This window comes from Dermacentor silvarum, chromosome 1, assembly GCF_013339745.2.
Source record: "Dermacentor silvarum isolate Dsil-2018 chromosome 1, BIME_Dsil_1.4, whole genome shotgun sequence".
NCBI lineage: Eukaryota > Metazoa > Arthropoda > Arachnida > Ixodida > Ixodidae > Dermacentor > Dermacentor silvarum.
The window spans coordinates 35,967,893-35,989,344 of record NC_051154.1 but is presented as its reverse complement, the minus strand read 5'-3'; the positions used below and the strand labels follow the sequence as shown (position 1 = coordinate 35,989,344).

The 21,452-nt window shown below is 49.6% G+C and overlaps 1 protein-coding gene across 3 annotated transcripts in view; it reads left to right on the top strand.

The window, feature by feature from the left end:
- LOC119460265 (leucine zipper putative tumor suppressor 3) overlaps positions 1 to 18,945 on the top strand; it is a 64,221-nt gene extending 45,276 nt beyond the window's left edge. For 2 of the 3 annotated variants that reach the window (XM_037721408.2, XM_049666600.1), the window contains exons 2-4: positions 7,266 to 7,355; positions 7,688 to 8,275; positions 17,594 to 18,945. In XM_037721408.2, the coding sequence (XP_037577336.1) occupies positions 7,287 to 7,355; positions 7,688 to 8,275; positions 17,594 to 18,007 (1,071 nt within the window). In that variant the 5' untranslated portion in view covers positions 7,266 to 7,286 and the 3' untranslated portion in view covers positions 18,008 to 18,945. The remainder of the gene's footprint in view (positions 1 to 7,265; positions 7,356 to 7,687; positions 8,276 to 17,593) is intronic. The other variant, XM_049666607.1, reaches the window with a different exon arrangement.
- The last annotated feature ends 2,507 nt before the right edge of the window (positions 18,946 to 21,452 follow it).

Genomic DNA, 21,452 nt, shown 5'->3' with positions numbered 1-21,452 from the left:
AGAAATAAGACTTGTCTTTGGCGATATTGGTGCAAAGCGGTGCATAGGAGGAGTATAGCGTGCAAGTAGAGACGTTGGGGTTAATTTATCAAAGGGTTAAGCTAAATGGTTAAATTATTTGTTGATTGATTGTGTTTAACTCTGTCAAAGCAACAGAGGGACTAGGAGGAGACGCCTTAGTGGATGGCTCCGAATGAATTTTTACCACCCGGACTTCAACGTCCACACAAGTACCGAGCGGCCTTTTTTTTTTTTTTTTTCTTTTTTACTTGTACCTTCTTACTGCCCCTCTATTCCCAGCATGACCGTTGTCTACTAGCAGTGCTTCCTAAGCTGGCGCCAGAGATTAGATGACATTACCATCGAGGACGACATATTTCAGTAGCTACCGGGACATCTGCGATATCGGCAACAAAAATGCCGACAAAGCTACCCATGAGGCGCATGGGGTAAGCGAATGGACCTTGGCGGGAATAAACCTTACTGTGTCCCCTGCGAGTAGGCGTTTCCGTTAGGAACGCCTACTCACAGTTGTAACACACGTGGCACTGAAGAAGCCTTGAAACACCGCTTGTGTGACTGCCCATTATACGAAGATGAGAGATTGGCCCATTGGACGGCTTTAGGGCAAATAGATAACAGGTCATTTACAATATATATATATATATATATATATATATATATATATATACTGGGACCGTGGCTTCGAGCGTCTGCAGTGCGATGCACCCGCCTATGGCTGCTTGTGACGAACTGCTGAACGCTTCATTGCGTGCGTGTCCGAGCATACGGTGAAGTTCTCATCTTCTCATCTTTCAGTCCCTGTTCCCAAGTGCAGGCTAGGGAACAGGGACATTAACTGAGGTCAGCCTGGTTAACCTCCCGGCCTCTCTCCATAGCCACTGCACCGGGCTTACTGTTTGTCGTGCGCATAGTGGCAGTGAGTTTTTCTGCTGTAAGCAACATGGTACGCGATTGGGCAGGATTTTCATGGAACAGGAACCCAAAATTCACTCACTTTAGATCTGCATTTATTTAGCTGCGCTTCAAGAAACGAGGCGAGCTCGACGACCTCACGCGAGCGGCGAATCGGTGACGTGCACTGCAGTGTAATGCCCCGATGACTGATTGGCTCCTAGCCACTGGTGCGTGGGTCTGCGACATGGGCGCTCATTCGATTCGAGCGCGTGTCAGCTCAGCACTGGGGCGAATTCACACGCAGTAGGCGCGCTCGAGCAGGTCGCGACGACGAGCGAGGGACGAGTCAATTGAACGGGAGCCTGAATGGAGGACGTCCGCGCGCCTACGACGCCGCCTAGCTAGCACTCCTCGGCTCGATGCATTGGCGGTACTGCTGCTACTGTGAGCAGCTGGGTCCGCATCGACTGCAGCGCAGAGTGGGGCCGCGAACGTACGCTTTTTCGTCAAAAATACGTGGGCCACTGCGCGCATGTCCAGCTGAGTTGCAGATGGCGCGGGGCCCTGCTGTGGCCCCTGGTACTCGCTCGGAAGCCATAAGCGCCGACCACATGGACTGCTTCGCTGTTCGTTGTGCCAGCGTCGGCCTCTCTCTGGTATCCGGAACGAGGCAGCTTGGAATGCTTGTTTGTTTACTATAAATTTGTTTACTCTAACCCGAAAAAGTCGGCTCAATTCGCTTTCTCAGGCCGAAATCTGGTTGTCGGGGTTTTATGTCAACGCCGGATAATCGGGCCGCTAGACCCAACCCGAAATCGGGTTGGGTCAGTTTGCCTTCGAGGGATGGGTTCACTCGCTCGACCTGCTCCACGTCCGACGCGACCCGTAAGCGGCCAGTTCGTGTGAACGAAGCTCGTGTGGTCCTCGTGACACTGCATGCAAAGCGTTGGGTGAGATTCTGCAGTAAACATTGCTAAATGATTACCGTGTTTGGGTCGGTGATGTACTAAGTGAAGGCAGCATCGGAAAGTTAGATACTAAGGATTGATTCATCAGCTGAGTAACGACGTAAAAATACGTGACGCCAGGTTGTTGCGTGAGTGCTCCGTTTGCTAGCGAGCAGGGCCCTCCAATTTGCACTCTATCCATGGAGTTTGTGTTGTCAGTAGGACAGTTGCGCTCTTTTCAATATACGATCTCTCATTAACTTGGTCACAACTATTCCAAAAAGCGGCAGGAACCTCGCGAGTCTCATTGTGGACGCGCTAGAAGTGGCGTTTGTAGCTGTGACCCAGACTGTCACCACAAGCGTTTTGCCATGCGGCGTCGAAGATTACTGCCGGTTTTGGAAGGAGAACGGAAGTGCGTCGACATATGGGTGCCCGGAAGAAATCCGCGCTCATTCGATTTAGCAAAGCATCATTAGGCACCTCGGCTTTTCTGTTGACGCCAAACACTGCACGCGCTGTTCACGGCACTCTTCGCGCGCAGTAGAGGTCATAGTTGACCTTGCAAGTGTTTCTCCGGTAAGTAAACCTGCTGGCGCCGAGGTGCCTCTTGTGGACAACGTTAAATATTTCAGCCAAATGCATCGAGAGAACCGAGAAAAGGAAAGCTGCTTGCATATTTTGTTTTCCTACTTTTGAATCTCTATAAAAGGAGCGGAAGGAACAAGTGAAAGTGACTTTATAGGCACTGTACCGCATGATATACAGTAATGAATAAGAAAAGGAAACTGAGTGCATGCCGGGCGCTAGGAGAAACGAAGGAACTTGAGAAAGCTACGAGGGCTTGGGGCGCGCTCGCGAAATGAACAGAGAACAGCGCAGACTTGGCGTGTGTACAAGTCTCTTGGGAACCAACTGGTTCCGGTGGATGTGCTCGGCGGTGCTTCTCGCCGAGTGGCAAGTCAGGTCGTTGCAGCTCCCCTCAGGCGCGGAACCACTCCCCCCCCCCCCGCGGAGCTGGCTATCGTCGTCCTTTCCTGCACTCCACCGGTTTCGTTTCTCGAGAGCATTGCGCGCAACTGCCGAGTTGGGCCGCATAGCATTCGACGACGCGACACCATGTCCTCCCTTTTTTCCGTTTCACCGCAGCCACTAGAAAGAGAAAAAGAAAGAAAGAAATGGATTGATATCGCGTTAATGAGCGACGCAGCGCGCCGAGATGCGTGCAGATTGTGGAACGACTTTATTAAGTACATCGGTAGGCGCCGTAGTAAACTTGGCGCGCTTTTTTCGGTCAGCTGCAATGTTTGTAGGCAAAACGGCGCATTCACGCAGCTTCCAGCTACGCCGACATGGTCAGCATGTCTCACGGCATGCACTCACAAAACTTGTCCTACATATGTGCCGCCCGCGACTGGCCATCACCGCGCGCCAATCGTTATCGTGAGTGGAGAGCGCCCGAAGTTCAGAACACCGCCCAATGAGGAAGCGCTCGTACAGCTACTGTGAATCTCCAACCCATTCAAAGCACATTGATAGAACCGGAGTCGTTACGCGGTCATAGATAGGTTTTGACGAAGAAAGAAAAGATCAAGGAGAGATAGGCAAAATGCTAGACTGCGACAGATGTAGTAAAACACGATTAGGTCAAGCGGGCTAGCTGACCGTGTTTGTCGCCGCCCCGTTTCAAAGGGGATGGCTGTAAAAACCATCATCACCGGAAGACGGGCCATTCTGTTCATTGGCGGTGCGATCGGCAGACGTCTTGGTAAAACAGGAAGATTATAAGGGTGGCTGAATACTCAACGTACCACGAGGGCCGTGTGTTTGATACCTCAGCTATAAAAGAAAACGTAGTTTGGTCAACCTTAAGCACCTCCATTGTGCTTGTCATAACAAGCAGAGGACAACACGACTCTCTCTCCTTTTTCCTTCTTTCTTAGCACAAATAGCACCCAATGCAGACCCAAGTGCGTAAGGAGGAGGGGCTGTATAGCTTCAACAACACCAAGAATAGCCAGCGCGTTCGTGACACACGTGGCACTTATGTACGGTCGCAGCAGCAGCTTTGGGTACTAGAAGGAAAAGAGTTGAGAACATGGGAGTGAACAGCAGTGACCTCCCCTTTTCAGTAAATCCCACTGAAGCGCGAGCGTAAATATGCCTTAATTCATCCAGTGCAAATATAAGAGCCATTGTTGAAATCGCGGTCGTTTCTTTCGGATGTGGCTTGCGCAGATTAGAGAAGAGGGCCTGCGGCTTTGTATCCGCTGTCGTCGTCATTTAATTAAAATTAAATTATGGGGTGTTACGTGCCAAAACCACGATCTGATTATGGGGCACGCTGTAGTGGGGGACTCCGGAAATTTGGACCACCTGGGGTTCTTTAACGTGCACCTAAATCTAAGTACACGGGTGTTTTCGTATTTCGCCCCCATCGAAATGCGGCCGCCGTGGCCGGGATTCGATCCCGCGACCTCGTGCTCAGCAGCCCAACATCATAGCATAGTCCCTTAAGGGACTATGATCATAGCCACTGAGCAACCACGGCGGGTGTCGTCATTTACGCGCATCGCCATGAAACGAGCAGCCCTTGTCGCTCTATTATCTAAGTTCTTTTTAATCGTAATTCGTAATCTATATCCAGACTTGTCCAGGTGTAGACCACCAATAGAGGGAGGAGAAGAAAATATTGTCGGCACAGGGGGAATAACGTGGGACACGTGTTGACGAGTACGGCGGGAAACGTCGTGGCGCCTCACGGCTTCCCGTTTGCTTGTCACCCGTGTCGTCTTCGAAATGCAGCCACAGCAGCTGGGACGAATCGACCACACGACCTTGTGGGGGGCCACACGGCTATGGGCGCGCACGAATGCAGGCGAGGAAGCTGTGCCGCGGAGATTCCCCCTCGTTGATGGAGGTTTCCTGTGGTGGAACAGAAGGGGCGCAGAGCTGCCCACGTGTCTCGACCCTCCTGTGCCAGTGCTCGCGAGTGCGAGCTTCTCACTGCTGCATAAGTGTTGAGGCTTCGACGCCGGGAGTCCCTCGTTTCGGACACGGTCTGTGTTATCCAACTGAGCGATGGGTTGTTGCGCTGCAGACACGAGTTGAAAGAGGCACCGGGGTCGAGAGATTCGTTTTAATTTTGCCCGCCTCTGGTTCTTCAGCGCGCATTGAAATCTTTGCACACGGGCAGTTTAGCATTACACATCCACTGAAATGCGAGTGCCGAGGACCGCACCCGCGACCTTCTGCTCAGCAGCACAACGCGGTAGCCGCCCGCTCACTACGGTGGGTGTGGGTTCTTCGCAGCGTCTTATTTCCCGAAAACTGTGAGAGTGTCCTTGGGGGAAAAGGGGGGGGGGGGGTGGAGAAGTACGACAAACACATCGCTTTTGTGTAAAACATGTCAACCAGGTAAGTCGTTAGTGTGTTAGTGAAAAACGGCGAGAAGTAAACCTTGGCTAGAGCTGCTTTGTAGGGTTTTGCAGCAGCACCGATATACCACGCTTGCAGCTGACCAAGAGAGAGAATTTGGCTAATTGGTATGAACCCGTGTCTCGACTTGCGCTTCATCCTTTCGGCGCACCCAAGTCTTGATCAGAAGCGGCGACCAGCCCTGGGCGCAAGCTGCGCATCATACCGACCAATGTGCGTTACTGCTTACCGCGCCGGCTTCGTTTGTGCATTTCGTTGCTAATCGTTCGTCACCTAGAGGGAGCAGTTCCCGAAGTAGTGACGACGGAAGGTGGTTTGTGGGATGGCATGCTTTTCTACTCTAATGCCTTCACGCGTTTTTTCCGTTCAACTATATTGCCACTGTTTGCATTTTTCCTGTTTAATGCTGCTAGCCCTGTCACATTTGTCACCCGATGTTTTTACAGCAGCGAGCAGTGTGTTATACGGATTTCCGACTTGAATTACCACCTAAATTTGGGTCGACTGTGAAACGTAATCTTACGCAATTAATTATTTGGTCACACTCTTTTCCTGTCGCACGAAGCAGCTGGCCTCGATGGCTTCATTTTCGATTTGGCCGGTTTTGTTTTCCTTCTTTCCTTTTATTATTATTGTTGTTATTATTTGCACCGTATGTCTGCCGGATATTCTATTCAGCGCTCCTCGCCAATCTGATGCCGCCGTTCGTGCTTCGTCGATATGCGCTTCGCTCTCCGGCGCCGTCTTTTTCACCCGCTTTACGTCGGGCCAAGTGAATGGCGTCAATGCGCTTGTGGCGTCGTGTGCCCCTCCAATGCGCCCGAGGTCAACCAGACGACGGCCCGGTGACGTGCATCTGCAGCCGTTCTCGATCATTTGGTCGCTTACACCACACGCGTGCATCCTAGTGGTGGGTGAAGAAAGCCAGGGACAGTGCGCACTGCCCCCGACATGCAGCAGCAGCGAGCACTTGCGATTGCACCGAGGCATTTTCGCAACGAGCGCGATGAAATCTGGAGGTCGGGCGGACGCTGATCTGGCGAGCCTCTCCGTGATTTGCATGGCCTCCGTAGGCGCGCGGGCAAGGCGACGCCCGCCAACCGAGGGGCCGCCATTGTTGCCGCGCAGCTTTCTGCTCGTGGAAGCCAGGCGTGGCTCTCCGCTACTGCCGTCGGGTTCGTCAGTCTGACAAAATGGCGGGGGCGGTCTGGTCGCGCTCGTACCGGCAGCGTGATTTGGCCGAAACCTCCATTTGTTTTCACTGATGGCCCCGGCGACAGCTCTCGAAATAGGAGAGTAGTCTGTCCTGTGGTGTCTCAGTGTGATTAAAGTTGCTTGCACGGCGATGCTCCCGACGCACGTGCTGTATGAGCGTGATGACCATTGCGCAACGCGGAGAGCTGGGTGCGACAAGGTCCCGTCGCGCTTTTCCCGATTCACGGACACTGCCACCGGCGAGGACCCGCGCGTCGCCGATGCGCGCTTTTGAAGCGCTCCTCAGCGGGAGCAGCCCGTCATTAGCCGCGGGGATGACCGCACGCGCAGGTGCCGCGCCCGACCCAGTCAGCAAAAGCAACCGCGGAACTGGTCGGGATTTCTCCTTCGCCGGAGGGACAACCCGGGGCGGTTACTGTTGTCGGCCGCTGCCAGACTAGGAAGTGGCCGCCGCACATGACGAGCAGTGCCAGGGGGAAGGGGGGTGAAGCGCCGGCCAGGAGTTTCCGGCGGGTAGCAGCTGCCCTTTGGCCTTGGAGCGACGTCTGCCGGAGAACTCGAAGAACGAGTTTGGCGGCGGCGAAAGTGCAGCAGCCAGGAAAATATGGGGCGCGTCTGGCAGCGACATGCCGTCTCCGCGGCCCGCTTTGTTGTTGTGATCGAGCCGCCGCAGCGAGCCGCTGCTGCTCACCATGTGGCTCCGGGCACCGCTGCCGACTCTGGTGATGACACTTTGCTCCATTCCAGGGCACCCCCTTCTCGTGGCCCATGGACACTGACGACATGACGGCCTCGCCGCCTCGCCTACCTCCCGTCAGCGGAGTGCTGGTCACCGCGGTGAGTACACTTCCAGTGTTGTCGCATGCTGTCCTTCGCAGAGTGAAGCTATGAAAGTATTTCGTCCGTAAGAAAATACGTGCTACTGGTGGCGTTTGGGAACGCGAAACCGCAGTGCAGGTGAAGCTCTTCATTACAGAAGCTAGTGTGGCACGTGCCGCAGCATTGGCGCGTTCGAAGTTGCACGACGTCGTGTAGACACCGTTGTCTGTGCGCAAGCAATAATCCCCAACAATGGCAATAACGCGCTTGAAGTCGTTGTTGGACATTGAGGCATCGCGGGTGCCAGCGCGCACGAGGGCCTTTTGGGACAACTGCAGTGACACGCGCAGAACCCGGCGGTGGTGCGGCCGGTGGCCTTCCGGGCGGTGCGCTGGGGCCACGGGGCGGACGTCGACGACGGCTGCTCAAGCAGTGGTTCGGTGTTCAACCTGCACGACGAGCGGCTACTGCTGGCGCCTGAGCGCCGGCCCTCGGGCCATCACTCGGCACCGCTGCTGGAGAGGCAGCCGCGGTCGGCGGCCGTGAGCACGCGCACCGCCTTCCACCCGGCCCGCTGCAAGGTGCCCTTCCACCAGTCGATGCCGCACTTCGACTGCAAGGAGGCCCGTGTGGCGTCACGTTCCTCGAGTGGCGGCGGTTCGGCCATGCTGGACGTGCTCGACTCGGGCCACAGCTCTGCTGCCTTGCTGGCTGAAGAGGAGGCGCCCTCGCCGAGCGATTCGGGCGTGGCTGAGCTTGAAGCTCAGCTGCGCGAGAAGGACGCGGAAATCGCGCACCTGCGCCAGACTCTGGAGCGCAACGAGCAGGCCATCATCCAGGTCTACGAGGAGAAGGAGCAGCTCTGGCACAGGCGCCTCGATGACCTGCGTGACCACTACGAGCAGCAACTGCAGAGGCACGACGTGGCCGCCGCGCGGGTGAGTGCTTCTGGTTTGTCTTATTTCACGCTGTCGTCACGGCCGGACAGTCTGGTGTCCTCTGGGGCGGGTACGGTTAGGTGGAGCACCTCATGGCTCGATATCGCTACGAACGCAGTGCGCAAGGCATGTCCAGATGCGAAAGCTTATGCGCTTGAGCGCGTCTTAGCACTTAGCAAAGCAGGGGTCCTTGTTGATGTGGTGTCGAAAGCGCAGAGCACAGAGAACTCACTCTCGATACATGCTTGGTGTATCGTTACCTTACAAGGCTGTATGTTGAACTTAGTATGCGAAAAAACAGAAGGCACTAAGCAAGAACAGCGGAATGAAGTAAAATCCGTGCATCATGTCCATTTTTTTTTTTCAGACAAAAATGCTAGGGTCTTACGTGCCGAAACCGCGATATGATTAGATGCACGCCGTAGTGGAGGGCTCCAAATTCATTTTGACCACCCTCTAAACGTGCACCTAAATCTAAGTACACGAGCGTTTTGGCAGTTCGCCCTCCTCGAAATGCGGCCGCCGTGGCCGGGATCGAACCTGCGACCTCGAGCTAAGCATAAGCAGCGCAAGTACTTTTTCTTTCTTTTTTTGTCAGACAACAAAATGACTAAATCCGGAACTCGAAAGGATGAGGTAAAAGGAAATAGTACCGAGAAACGCTGTACGTAACGCAGGAGCCCCTCTGGCAGCAACCAAAAAAGCAGCACGAGCGCAGAAAGTGTGCACGTATTGTGACATAACTGTTATCGTTTGATGACCACGCTTCACTGGCCTTGAAATGCATGGCATAGCCGTGCATTAGTGCATGACTGCGCAATGGGCGTAAATTGGTTTCGGATCTCGTTGAAATCTGGATCTTACGGGGACCCACAGACCACTTCATGTTTGTGCGTTCTAAGACAACGTGATCCACACCGTATTATACGCGCAGCTGGAATTCCTTTTAAGCATGAAATGTTTTTAGCTCCCATTAAGGGCGACATTCAAGTGACCTTGAGCCGAAAGCCGAGCCGTTACACAGACTCAAACGAGAGCATCTGCGCATCGTTGCGAGAACAAAACGAGATCATCCGGGCAACCAGTGAAAAGTTAGGAAAATGCGGTCTCTGGCCCCCAACCCGTTGTAGAGGACCGCATTACATACACTATAGATACTTCCCAAACAAGTTACAAAAAATATTGCTTCCGATTTCTTCCTGTTTGTTCACAATATCACTCAAGCTGTAACTTCTATTACGCTGAAGTTTTATTTGTCATTTCCAATAGCGACGTTCAAAAGGCAGATATAGAGGTTGCCTGTACTCTTTTGAACGCCAGCGGTGTCCGTGAGTCGTAAGCGGTCCGCGAGAAGAAGAAAAGGTAGCGACAGACGCTGAGCGCGCTGCACTGTTGGCAGAATAAAAGCGGTTGAAGGCGGCGGCACCACAGGCAGCAAAATACGCCATATGGTAGTCATTTCATGCTTACATTGGTAGTCATTTCATGCTTACATCTACTCTCGATTAGGGGAGAGCCGGCATTTTTTTCTATAAAGCATATAGCTACTTGGATCTCGTCACGCATCCCGCTGTGCGCTGGTTGGTACGTTACAGGTATACGTTGCACGGGCAAATGTACTGCGTATTAGAATAGAATAGCAGACCAAAATATTCGGCGGATATATAAAGAAGCGACGATATCACAAACAGTGACATACTTTGTCGAGGCTTTCGTAAAACATGTTACCTTGTGCAGATTTTAATAAGGTACAAGTAGTAGACACATGCACTACAACCACACATTTGCTCCAGTAACACGGTTCACAAGTCTGCCAACCAACTGTCTAACATTAGTTGCATACTTTGTCTCGCTGTTTGCCACCACCATTTTGTGGGTGTGTTCATTGTGATGGTCGTCATTGGACATACTATGCCAGTTGTAGTTTTCCCTCAATATTCGCTCTAGCAGTCACACGTCCATCTTCAGTGAGGAAGTCATGGTGTCGCGACAAGTCCTTGTTCCCAAGTAACCGCCTCCCCCTCCCACACTTTCGAGACTCGCAACACTTTTTCTTTCTCTCCTGCGTGTGTTTGGGCGACACCATTTAAGCATTTTCCACAGCACACTATTACAGTTATTTGCACTTGTTTTTGTGCAAGTATTCGCGCAGTTAATTTGGAAAGGTGTACGTAGGTGTTCACTGGGCCCACACGTGGGAAGGGAACAAATGCCGACATAACTATGTCAAGTGGTTGTCTTGTGTTTGCGCTGTCTGCCGTATTATGTCGTCATACCAACAAGCCTGCCCGACGAGCAACTGTTTGGAAGAAATGCGCATTTAATAGCAACCGCAACAAAGGTGGGAAAATTAACCCCAAGCCAGCGGTGCACTCTTTTCTAAGCTTTCAAGGTAACCCTACTAGCAAGTCTGAGGGCGAAAATAAAATAAATAAACAAGTGCGGAAACCATCGACGATGATTATCAATGTAAGCGCATAGCCGATACGCTTTAAGAAAGCTATTCGTTTTTTTAAAGCAACGGGGTGCGCTTGACGGCGTATATTTGTTGTGTGGAGGATATTTTGGTAGTGTTTGTCGTTTCATTGCGTAACTCCGTAGAGAACAGAGCCGTTAACCAGCACATTTGTGTGGGTATTGTAGGTGGACGGCGTCTGAAAGAGCTATCGTAGCATTCGGTGACGAACGCGCCTCGCAACTCACGCAACCGAGTTGCAACGGCCGTCGGCGGTGAAAGTCCAGCCACCGACCACGAAGGCGGACAAAAGAGCTAAAGAAAGCTTAAACACCTATACTTTGAGACGGGATCCATATCCCGTGATAAAATAAGCAGCTTGATGAGCGTGTCACACGGCGCACATTTGATCGCTTTGCGCAAGCTGCGCGAGGGATCCAATCGCAGTCGAGAATTTCGATCCGGATCGGGCTTGATCGGTCAACGCCTTATCGATAACACAAGGCCTGCGCGCTTTGAGCCGTTGTGGCGGCGCGGTTGTGGTTGCGCAGCGTGCTCCTGTCCCGGCCTCGTACAGGAGCACTAAATGCAACACATACTGCGTCTGCCTGGGCGTACATGAGGCGAAAAGTGGTTCGCAAAATTTTGGTTTACGGTATACGAAGTTGAGTTCCGGACTATCCGATTTTCTGAAACAGTGTTTGATATATCCGGTGCTCAATTTGACACTCTTCCTCCTCTGGGCACGTTAAAGAAGCCCAGGTGGTCCAAACTAATCCGGAGACCACCACTACGGCGTGCCTCATAATCGGATGGTGATTTTGGCACGTAAAACCCCATAATTTAATTTTTCTTTCTTCCTCCTCTGAGACGCAGAACAAATTATTTGGCATCTAAAAATGGCTGCAGGCTCCTGCCCGATTCACCCCTGTTTTATTTCGTTTTATACACAGACCGCTTGTGAATGTTGTGAAATTAACAAGCCCGTAATACGCTAACTTATGGTGCACACACCAATGCCGAAGTTCAGCGATGTTGGCCGAACTCGCGAAATGTTTGCAGGGCTCTCTGAAGGGTGCGCGTCTGTTCTGTGGGAGCTGTTTTGTTCGCCTTGCAATCTTTTCTTCAATTCACGAATATCAGTAGCGTTTCAACCCTGTGCCAATGGTACTTTCACTTACGGAACTTCTCTCCATGAATTTGCGGTTGTTTTTTGGAACTAAGAGATATCAGACCTGCTTTAATAAGCAGGCTCATCCCTGTTTGAAAAGAAGTAGCCGAAGTTGGGCGTAAATTTCGTGTTTATTAATTTATATGGTCCAGGGATGTGCCTTACGGTCAGTCGCACAATGCGCGGCAACAAAATTCGATGGACGTCGTTGGCCTCAGGCCAACTCATCGCAGTACCGAACCTGAATACTGCGTCGCTTGCCGGTACTTTCTGGGCTCGCCTGCACGCTGCACTTATTTGGGAACGCACGACAGAATTGCATAGTTTGCTCCACTTCCGCGATGGCAGCACGCAGCTAATTTTCGGTGCGAAACGATGACAAGTTTTGTTGAATCTGTTGTTTGCTAATTACAGCGCATCTCAACCGTGCTTTCCTTCCACATGTTCGCGTTTCGGCGCCATGCATGTACACATTGCTGGTCGAATTAATAGGGTGCGTGGCTTCGCTTCGTAAATCGAACACTTCCGTATGTGACTGGCTGCCGTTTCTCCGATCACCATCTGGCGCACACCGATTGCAAGCGCAAATGAGATAACTTCACCAAGGAGGTTCATTATGTATTAACTCCCTGAACTACACAGACACGATGAGCTGGCTCGCACGCGCTCGGGAGTCGTACAGCTCAATTTATCGCTTGGGCACCCGCTTGTTTGTCCTTCTGATATATTTTAATGGAAACACTTCTAAAAAATAAAATTTTACCGATGCGATGCTTTTTCGCTATTCGTTCCTTCAGCACGAAGGACAGTAGATGGTCGAGTAGCCGTCGCTGCCCATTCACAATTAAATTGACTAATAAACGTTTTAATTACTGGCTATAACGCCAGCGTTGCAATGACATTATTGGAGGAGGCCGTTGCAAGAGACAAAATCGATTTGCACGATTCGTCGACGAAAGTTCACCTTTCCCCGCTTCTATACTGAAACTTCGGGCACGAAGAGCGCCGGAAGTAGTGCCCACGTTATGCTTCCCGCCTCGTTTTATTTCATTACGCCAACGAGTTGACTACCTGTGCGTCGTGGAGATAAGCAAAAGTCGCAGTTTCGCCCGAGAGGCGAAGCCTCGATTGCGATAGCAAATTGGTGGACAGCTATACGAAGTAAGGATAGTAGTTTTATCGGCCGTATAAACTTGTAAACATCGGCATAATAACTAAATTAACAAGCACGCGCGCACAAGCAAACATGAACAGATCTCACTCGATAACCGCGGAAACTCGCTGTCAAAACGCTGGAGTGAGGAAACGTGGTTACAAGCATAGAGCGAATTGACCTTCGTGCTGCCACTCGCATCAACGCGAACTAAGCCGCGAAAACACAGCGCAAGATGGACTCTGCCCCGTCGCAGATGGCTTTGAAGATACAGCAGTACGGAGTAACCCCCCCCCTCCCGAGCCTTGCGCGCGCCAACGGAAGACGGCGCACTTCCTCCCCGCTTCCCTCCCTTGCATGCTCGAGATTGAGCCGCGATCGCCGGCCCACCCTCCCAAGCTTTCACTCGCACATACAGCACACAGCGCGCCGCGACGATTTTATCGCCCTTGGATTTATACGGAACCTCACGGCGATGACGACGGCAGAAATTCACGGCAGTGGTGGCGCTGGCTAACACTCCCAGGGTTAGTTCTAGCTGTAAAACATAAATACCCCAGAAAGTGGGTGGGAAAACGGCTCTGCAGTAGCTCAGTGGTAAGAGCATCTCACGCGTAATGTGAAGACGTGGGATCGTTCCCCACCTGCGGACAGTTGTTTTTTCATCCATTTTCATTTCCATTAATTTATCATTTTTTAAATTCAATTAGTAAGTACAAGTAATTTCCCCTATGTTGTCCTTGGTGTCATTGTTTGTTGGCTTCTTATGATATGATAAATAATAATCGGGGCCCTCGGTTCCCTTTCTTCTTGTTTAAACAATGGATAGCGTATTTAAAGTCGCGTAAGTTGTTCTAGGCTCCTGCGGTGTCGCGCTACAATACTGCCATTGCAACGGCCTTCAAACCAGCAACTTAAAAGTTATTTTATGAATTTTAGTTAGTTAGCAAATGGGCTGTCATGGCTACTTGTCCACCTAGGGTCCACGGCACTGAAGGGACAATCGAGTAGTAGAGAAAGTGTCCTCGCATCGGTTAAATCCTCTTTCTAAGAAAAAAAAAAGTTTCCTTTAAAACAGATCATCCGGAATAACTTTTCAGGCTGGCACACCACGTGACATGAAATTGGCCACATCATGGCACGCCGGTTGACCAGATTGGCCTGCTTCTTCCAGCTTTCGCATGCTTGACAAATATGGAACAGTGATTGAGCAAATCTCCATGGGAGCCTGATAATGCAGTTACTTGTTCTAAATATAAAGGCTGAAGGTGTCCCTGTGACTATCAGTGTTGCTAAACTGAGATAAAGGAGTTGCTAAATTTTCACTAAACATTGCTCCGAAAGTCACTAAAATAGTTGCTAAAACTACGGAGTGAACTTTATACAATGAAGGTGTTCTTCAAATCTGAAATCTAGGCTGTAATGGAGAGAAGCAGATAGGAGGCCGTCCCTGCGATCGCCTGCTTTACTCCGACTTCGTCGTCTCTCCTCGCGCTCGCTGTGAGAGTGCCTTAGGCGAAGTGCACTTCGTCTTCACAAAGCTAACATGGCATGATGTATCTACTGAATCGTTTCAAATTTGACTAGTATCCGTGCAGGTGAGGAGTAAACAGTGAATTTTTCAAGCAGGGTGTAACAGACATTTACTTTACTAATGTAATCAGATTTTCAGATTACAAATCCAGCTCGGTTCAAAAGAACACGATTAACCTGATTTTCTTTTCAGAAAGAGACGCACTTAGTGCACCTTATGTCTGCAACCTTTCTCTAGTTTTCAGCGCTCGTGAAAGGAGAAATTATGCAACACGATCTTAATCATGTTACCCATCAGTACCCATCTCACGACTATGAATGTGATTAGCATTAAAGCAATGTAGGGAGCACCATATTGCTGAAAGACACCTTTATTTATAATCTATAGTGGGGGAAGTAGGCTGAGAATTTTACTCAGCATTAACCCTTTAATGACTGCACATATAGATATCTGAAAGTTTTAAAAAATTTTCTATCTAAATGTGCAAAACACCTAAAGAATAAGCATAATTAACTTGCAGAAAAAAAAGCATGCAGACACTTTTCAGAGAAACAACAGGCAGAAAATTGGAAGTAGACTTAACCCCAAGCCACCTATGGCTTTGTTTGGAATTTGTACAGACAGCTCTTGTCATATGTTAACCATAAGTGAACATTTCGTTTGCTTTACATCATGTGTGACACCACTGCACCTGGAGATCTTGCGTCGGTCTGTATCCTCTGACTGTGCTTTCGAAAGAAAGCAAGTCACGTGCCAAACTTTTTCCTCATGTCTTCAGCCAGAAACTCTGTACTCAATACTGAAACTCGGCAAAAAAAAAAAAAATTTTTTTTCGGTCTGTTGTCTGTAGGAAACACTTGTCAATAAAGGATTAATACACCCCCACACGCCACAGCGTCTACACCTTCGAATGCCAAAAGAAAGCTTCACTAAATGTGGCCTCCCAACTGCATCCAGTTTGGTCCCACTCACCCCACACCTCAGCGTCTGCACCTTTGGAAGCAATGCTGTGATCAGCTGTTTACCCTGCGAAAACAGTCGCTCACGAAAAACGCGACAATGGTGGACGAGCAGATGCCCTCGTCAGAGCCATCTCCAACTGCAATGATTCATGGCAAACAGTTGGACACCGCCAGGACAGGATTGGGCAATTTGCAAGGGGACATTCCTTCACATGACCTCAGGCCCAAACTGCCACGTCCGCGTTGGAGATGGGGTCATTGTGCTTCCCTCTTTCCCTGTTCGTGCACGCTCTCCTTGAAGGAAAAGGGCTACCAACCTCCGGATTGGCGGGGGATGATGTCATGCATATGCCGGATTGGGGGAAGGTGACGGGACTAGGACAACGGAGGTGTTAAAAAGTGGAGACAGACGCTTGATGAAAAAATTCGGCAGCTTGAACTTAACATCTTTTCTGCATCATTCTTGAGCAAAATGTAATATAAACGTGTGTTTTAAAACGTTCTACACGCTGTTGGGATTGGGGGAGCATGGTCTTGGGACTTGGTAGTCAGAGTTGTTCTTACCTACGCCAACGGGGCGTCACATCACACGGAGGCTAAGCGGGCCCATGCCGTCATCAGTACCTTCATGACGAGAGTTGCTTCTATAGCACATATCGACGATGCATCAGGGAAACGACTTTGAAAATGAAAACAAAGTGAAATGAGGTTAAAGGGTCACTAAAGGAAAAAAAAATGATTTGTTCTGTATCAGTAGATTACCCTTCCACAATACCCAAAACACCACTCTTACTGCGAGCAGCAGCTTGGTAAACCAGAAAGAAACGACAAACACACAGGCGAGTGGCGACGCCACCTTGAAGTTCCCGCACCAGCTCACCGTGACGTCATGGATTTTGACAGCATCTTCTAGGTCTCAGTTCATTCTTTAGTGGTAAAGATTGACTCCATTGTGTTCTAAAGGACCCCACGATTGAATATGGCAAGTTTCGCGAACTTTTATTCAGCCAATGTGGCCCAAGTACGAAAAACTACTTTAGAAGTCGTGATGTCACACTGAAGTGCTGACGTTGGGGTTTCCGCGCGAAATTAAAAAAAAAAGTTTACTTTGAGCTTCATTTTCTCTTCTAATAATTGACCTATTGCAGTGTAATTAATGACAGCTGAGTTTTCAAAGAATACTTTATCAGTCTAAGTTGATTTATTGTTTTGCTTTAGTGTCCCTTTAAAGTACAGTCAGCTGGTGTGCAATAAAGTCTAAATTTTGCATGCAGGCCTGAAAAGTTTATCTAGGAGGTAGTGTCCCTAGCTGTTTGTCTCTAGATTGACAGTGCTTTTTGACTGATGTTGCCATCCTGAGATTGTGAGCTGCCTATTGCTTTAGCTAGCTACGAACAGTAGGAAGAAAGTGGAATTAAAATGGTGGGCTATATTTGTATTGGATTACTGATGTACAGCAGATCCTCACCATAGGTATGTGCCAGTTTCACTGGCGTGCATTGACAATCATCAACCATATGATGATTAAACGAGCTATTCTTTACAACAAAACAGTGGAACGAAAGTATAAAGGCATACCAGCTTGAGGGTCACTGTTGGATTGCGCTTGAAGCAGATGTGTATAGCTTGTTGCTCTTAATGACAGATATAAACCAGTGTTGGTACAATAAACCTTCTTCATAATTGTAAAGCTACCTTTCCTGTGAGCCAATTTGCCCAAATAATGGCGGCGGAGTCATTTTTGCAAACAGCGAGCACAAGCACAGCTTGCCTATATTACGACATGCGAAATGTAGACGCGATTCTTGTGATGAAACCATGTGCAAGAGACAAGCACTAGCATGTGTAGTGAGCACTTCGTCTTTGTTTAAACAATGACTGCTGCCACCATTAGTTGGTCAAATGTGCAGTGCAGTGGAGCGCACTTGTGAATTGGGAAAAGGGTCTATTGGCCTTGGCGCGGCAGGACCACGACAAATGGCCATTTAGTGCAGTCTTTCACTGGCATGTGCCATAATGCTAATCTGCTGCAACCATACGCAGGACGAGAGCCCGGTGTGCAGTGGCAGTGTTGGATTGGAGGAAGCCAGCTGCCGGCCTGGGGGTGCGCTCAAGCTGTCATGGCTGGACACGCCGCAGTTGGACAGCGAGGTGGCCGAGCTGACCACACTCATGGAGGATTCGCGACTCACAGGCAATGCCAACGACGACGTGCGCCGACTTCGGCTCGAGCTGCATCGCTGCCGGCGCCAACTGCAGGTTGCCTTGCAGGGTTTCGAGGAGGAGCGCCAGCGCTGGCAGCACGAGCGCGCCCAGGCTGCCCAGTACCAACGCCAGCTGGAGACCAGCTACTGGCAGCTGTGCAGCCACAACCGCGAGCTGCTGCGCGCTGTGTCGCACGCCAGCCTGCCGCTTGAGCTGCTTGATGGCTGGTACCACTCGGAGTCCAGCTGCTGAAAACCAACCACACCCATCTGTGATATCTTCGGTCCGGTGCGCCTCTTCCTCCTTTCGGAGAGAGGGTGTCTCCGGGGTTGGCATGATTAGCTTAGCGTTCCAGAACCGGAAACTACTATGGGCACCACTTTGCGCAGCTTTTATTTGTTCAACCGAGGCTAGCTAGCCCTCACACTGATGCAGTAATTTTGCAGCACTTGTATCAATATTGAATAACAGCCTTCTACATTTAAATTTGTACCTTCACAGTTTTTATATGCACACAAGTATAACATTCATGTTTATCTACAAAACAATGAAAAGAAGTGGATGCGCTGTCACTGCAAAGCATTTTTTCCTAGGCAATGGCAGAATATAGCTTATACTTGAACCCTGTCTGTGAATATGCTGTGATTTGGTAGACCATTTGTACAGGACAGCAACATCATATGGAAGAGCATTGGAATTTTCATACTAAAATGCTGCAAATATAGTCAGCTTGAATTTTTTTTAAGCATATCTAAGTGAGCGGCAGCAGCAGGAAAGATCTCAATTGCCCTAACCAGAGGGTACAGAATTGTGAAGTGCGCATCACAAAATATATCCATGAATGCTTGTTTCCGGCTCTGGGGCAATGAGCAGATGCAATCATGCACAGGTTTGCACCCTACCCAAATTTGCGAGCTTTCACAGTGCATCTTGATCCATTTACAGTGTAGACCGCTTATAACGAAAGTCTGCGGAGTCGTCAATATCTGCACTTTAAGCGGTACCGCACTATAACCAAAACGACGATTTTCAAGCCCTGCATGTATGCAAAGCATGTAGAACAAGCAGCCGCTCGTATCCGAGAATCGAAGCATGCGACTGGGAGTTTGGCATCGGTTTAAATTTACGAACGTTGAAAGGTTAATGTCCAAGTACCCACGATGTTCGCATGAAGCAGACAAAGTAATTTAAAAAAAAAATGTCTCAGTTTTGCCCGAAAGGCGAAGCATCAATTGCGATAGCAAATTAGTAGAGAGCTATAAGGAGTAGGGATAGTAGTTTTATCGGCTGCATAAACTTGACACATTCGCTTACTAACTGAATTAACAAGCGTCTTATCAACGCGCTCAAGCAAACATGAATAGACTCGATGACCGCACACAACCAGTCAAAACACGGGCGTAGGGAAACGCGGCCGCCGCAGCGAGAGCGAGAGACGGTTCGTGCGGTCTATCGCTTCAGCGGAAACTGAGCGGCGTAAGCACTGCTCATACAAAGGTCAGAGCCGTGTGGAGATCGCTTTCAAGATACGGCTCAGGCGCCCGCCCCCCTCCCTCCCTCCCTCCCGTGCTGCCTTCCCTCTTTGCTCCTTTCGCGTGGGAGATTGCGTCGCCAGTTCCCCTTTCCCCGGTTGCAAGATACGCATTTGGTGCCGCAGCACAGCGTCCCCCGCCCCCTCCCCCCCTCCCCTCCCATACCCCCACGACCTACCTTTCGTCGCGTTTGCTCTCCTTGAAGGCACGCGTCCCTCCCCCACGCCGTCTCACTCGCACATACGGTGCGCGGCGACGATTTTATCACCCTTGGACTCATGCTCCATGTCTCATGCTCCTCCTCCATCGCCCTCGTTAATCTCCTCTTCCATCGGTGGGCGCACCTCATTGAGAAGCGTGCTCGCTACAGTCCTTGTGGGCGAGATTTTCCCGTGGAAGCCGCATTATAACCGGTATTTCGTCTCACGCGGCTGCACTGTAAGCGGTATGCGTATACATGGAGTGCTATGGGAAAATTAACGGGAGTCTGAAACGACCGTACTATATCCGGTCCTGCACTATACGCGGTTACGTTATAAGTGGTCTATACTGTATACAGTGCTTTCCTTGATAAAGCTGCTGTGCAATTTGTGGATTCAGCTCTGGCCAGCACTGATTTGTGGTGATTCACCAACTTGTCAGTAGGTGTCAGTGTAATGTTGCTGCTACAGCATTTTTAAGTAGGCTGCACTGTAGTGTGTTCCCCAAATCAAACCACCCTTTTGCCACACCTGCACTGAAGTGAGCCTAGAAACAATGACCCACCTTGTTGTCAGTTGAGAGTGGTTCTTAAGCCAAGTGCATATTATAACAAAGCCCATTTACCAAACAGTAATATATCATTATGTCCAGTGAGGTTGGTCGTGAAATGAGGGTGGTTATAGTAATTGGGCTTCAGTGTATATGGGCCAGTCTTGGTATGCCCATTTACACATTGCATAGTGTTTGAAAGAAAAGCACTCTGCAATGATGCCCCATTTTCATGTTTTCTTATGTGCAATTTCATTTATATTTTCCTCAGCAATGCTACAGGTATAGCAAGCTGTGTACATAGTTATATGGCTTTGTTGCCAGCCAGATATGTATGTCTTGCCAAAGGTTGCATCCACCTCTTGAATATGCGTTGTTACTTTGATGTTTCAAGAATGGTAGATTGACCATAGAATGCTTCTATGGGTATTGTTCTAGTGTGTTTGTACTATGTGGGCATTTGTATGAGATGTGTTAGTTCCTGCGTGCTTGCTTGGTCAGCTGCATTTTTGCTCAGTTTCCCCAGTATTGTTCTTTTTTGGGCCCAGACATATTTGGCTGCAAACTCACTGCCACTTTAAATATTGCCCATGTGAAGGGTGCGTGGGAGAAGCTGCATGTATTTAGCTTTGCATTTAAGTAATCAACGGTAGCTGTTCATGTGCCAAGAAGCATTGATAAAGTGTATTTTGATGACTCTGTGTGAAACCTCTGTTTGTATGTGCACTTTACAAGGTGTGATGTGCAAGCAGGTAAGTAGCTGACAGTGCCCAAGCGGCCATATCAGAGAGCCTGAGTGGTTTGCATGCTGAAAGGGCAATGCTCTCCTTCCCTCATCTTCACCATCGCTGCCATGGCAGTTGTGATGCGGCTACCCTATTCAAGGATGGCACATCATTGTGATGTAGTCAGTAGCACTGCACACAAATTTCATGTTGTACTCCATATGTCAAGATGTTTTGTAGTGTGCTGAGTTACTTGCCAACATTTAGAGAAAGAAACCAACATGTGGCAGGACATTATCTGTAAACAAGAATACATTTCTTATTGCTGTGTAGACTTTCGGAGTATGTCCAATGATTTATGTTATCATTCAGATAAAAACCACGGCTGTGCACAACTTCCTGAATTTATGTGGCGAAGAAGTAAGACTGGCACTATCATTGGCAGCTTCTGTTTGTGCAAAACGAGTTTTGTCAGTAATTATTCCTGGTAATGGAACCTGAATTATGTCAAGTCAACATTATACAGCAAATTTGTACAGAAGCAAAAAATTGTCACCTTGGCATTGACTTGTGTGCCATTTAAACGAGGGATGCTGGAGCGAATTCAGAAGGTAGTGCTACAGCAGTTACTATCTTGAAAGCTGAAACTGTGTTTTTGCTTCCAAGTATGTGCTAATCACTGTTATGACC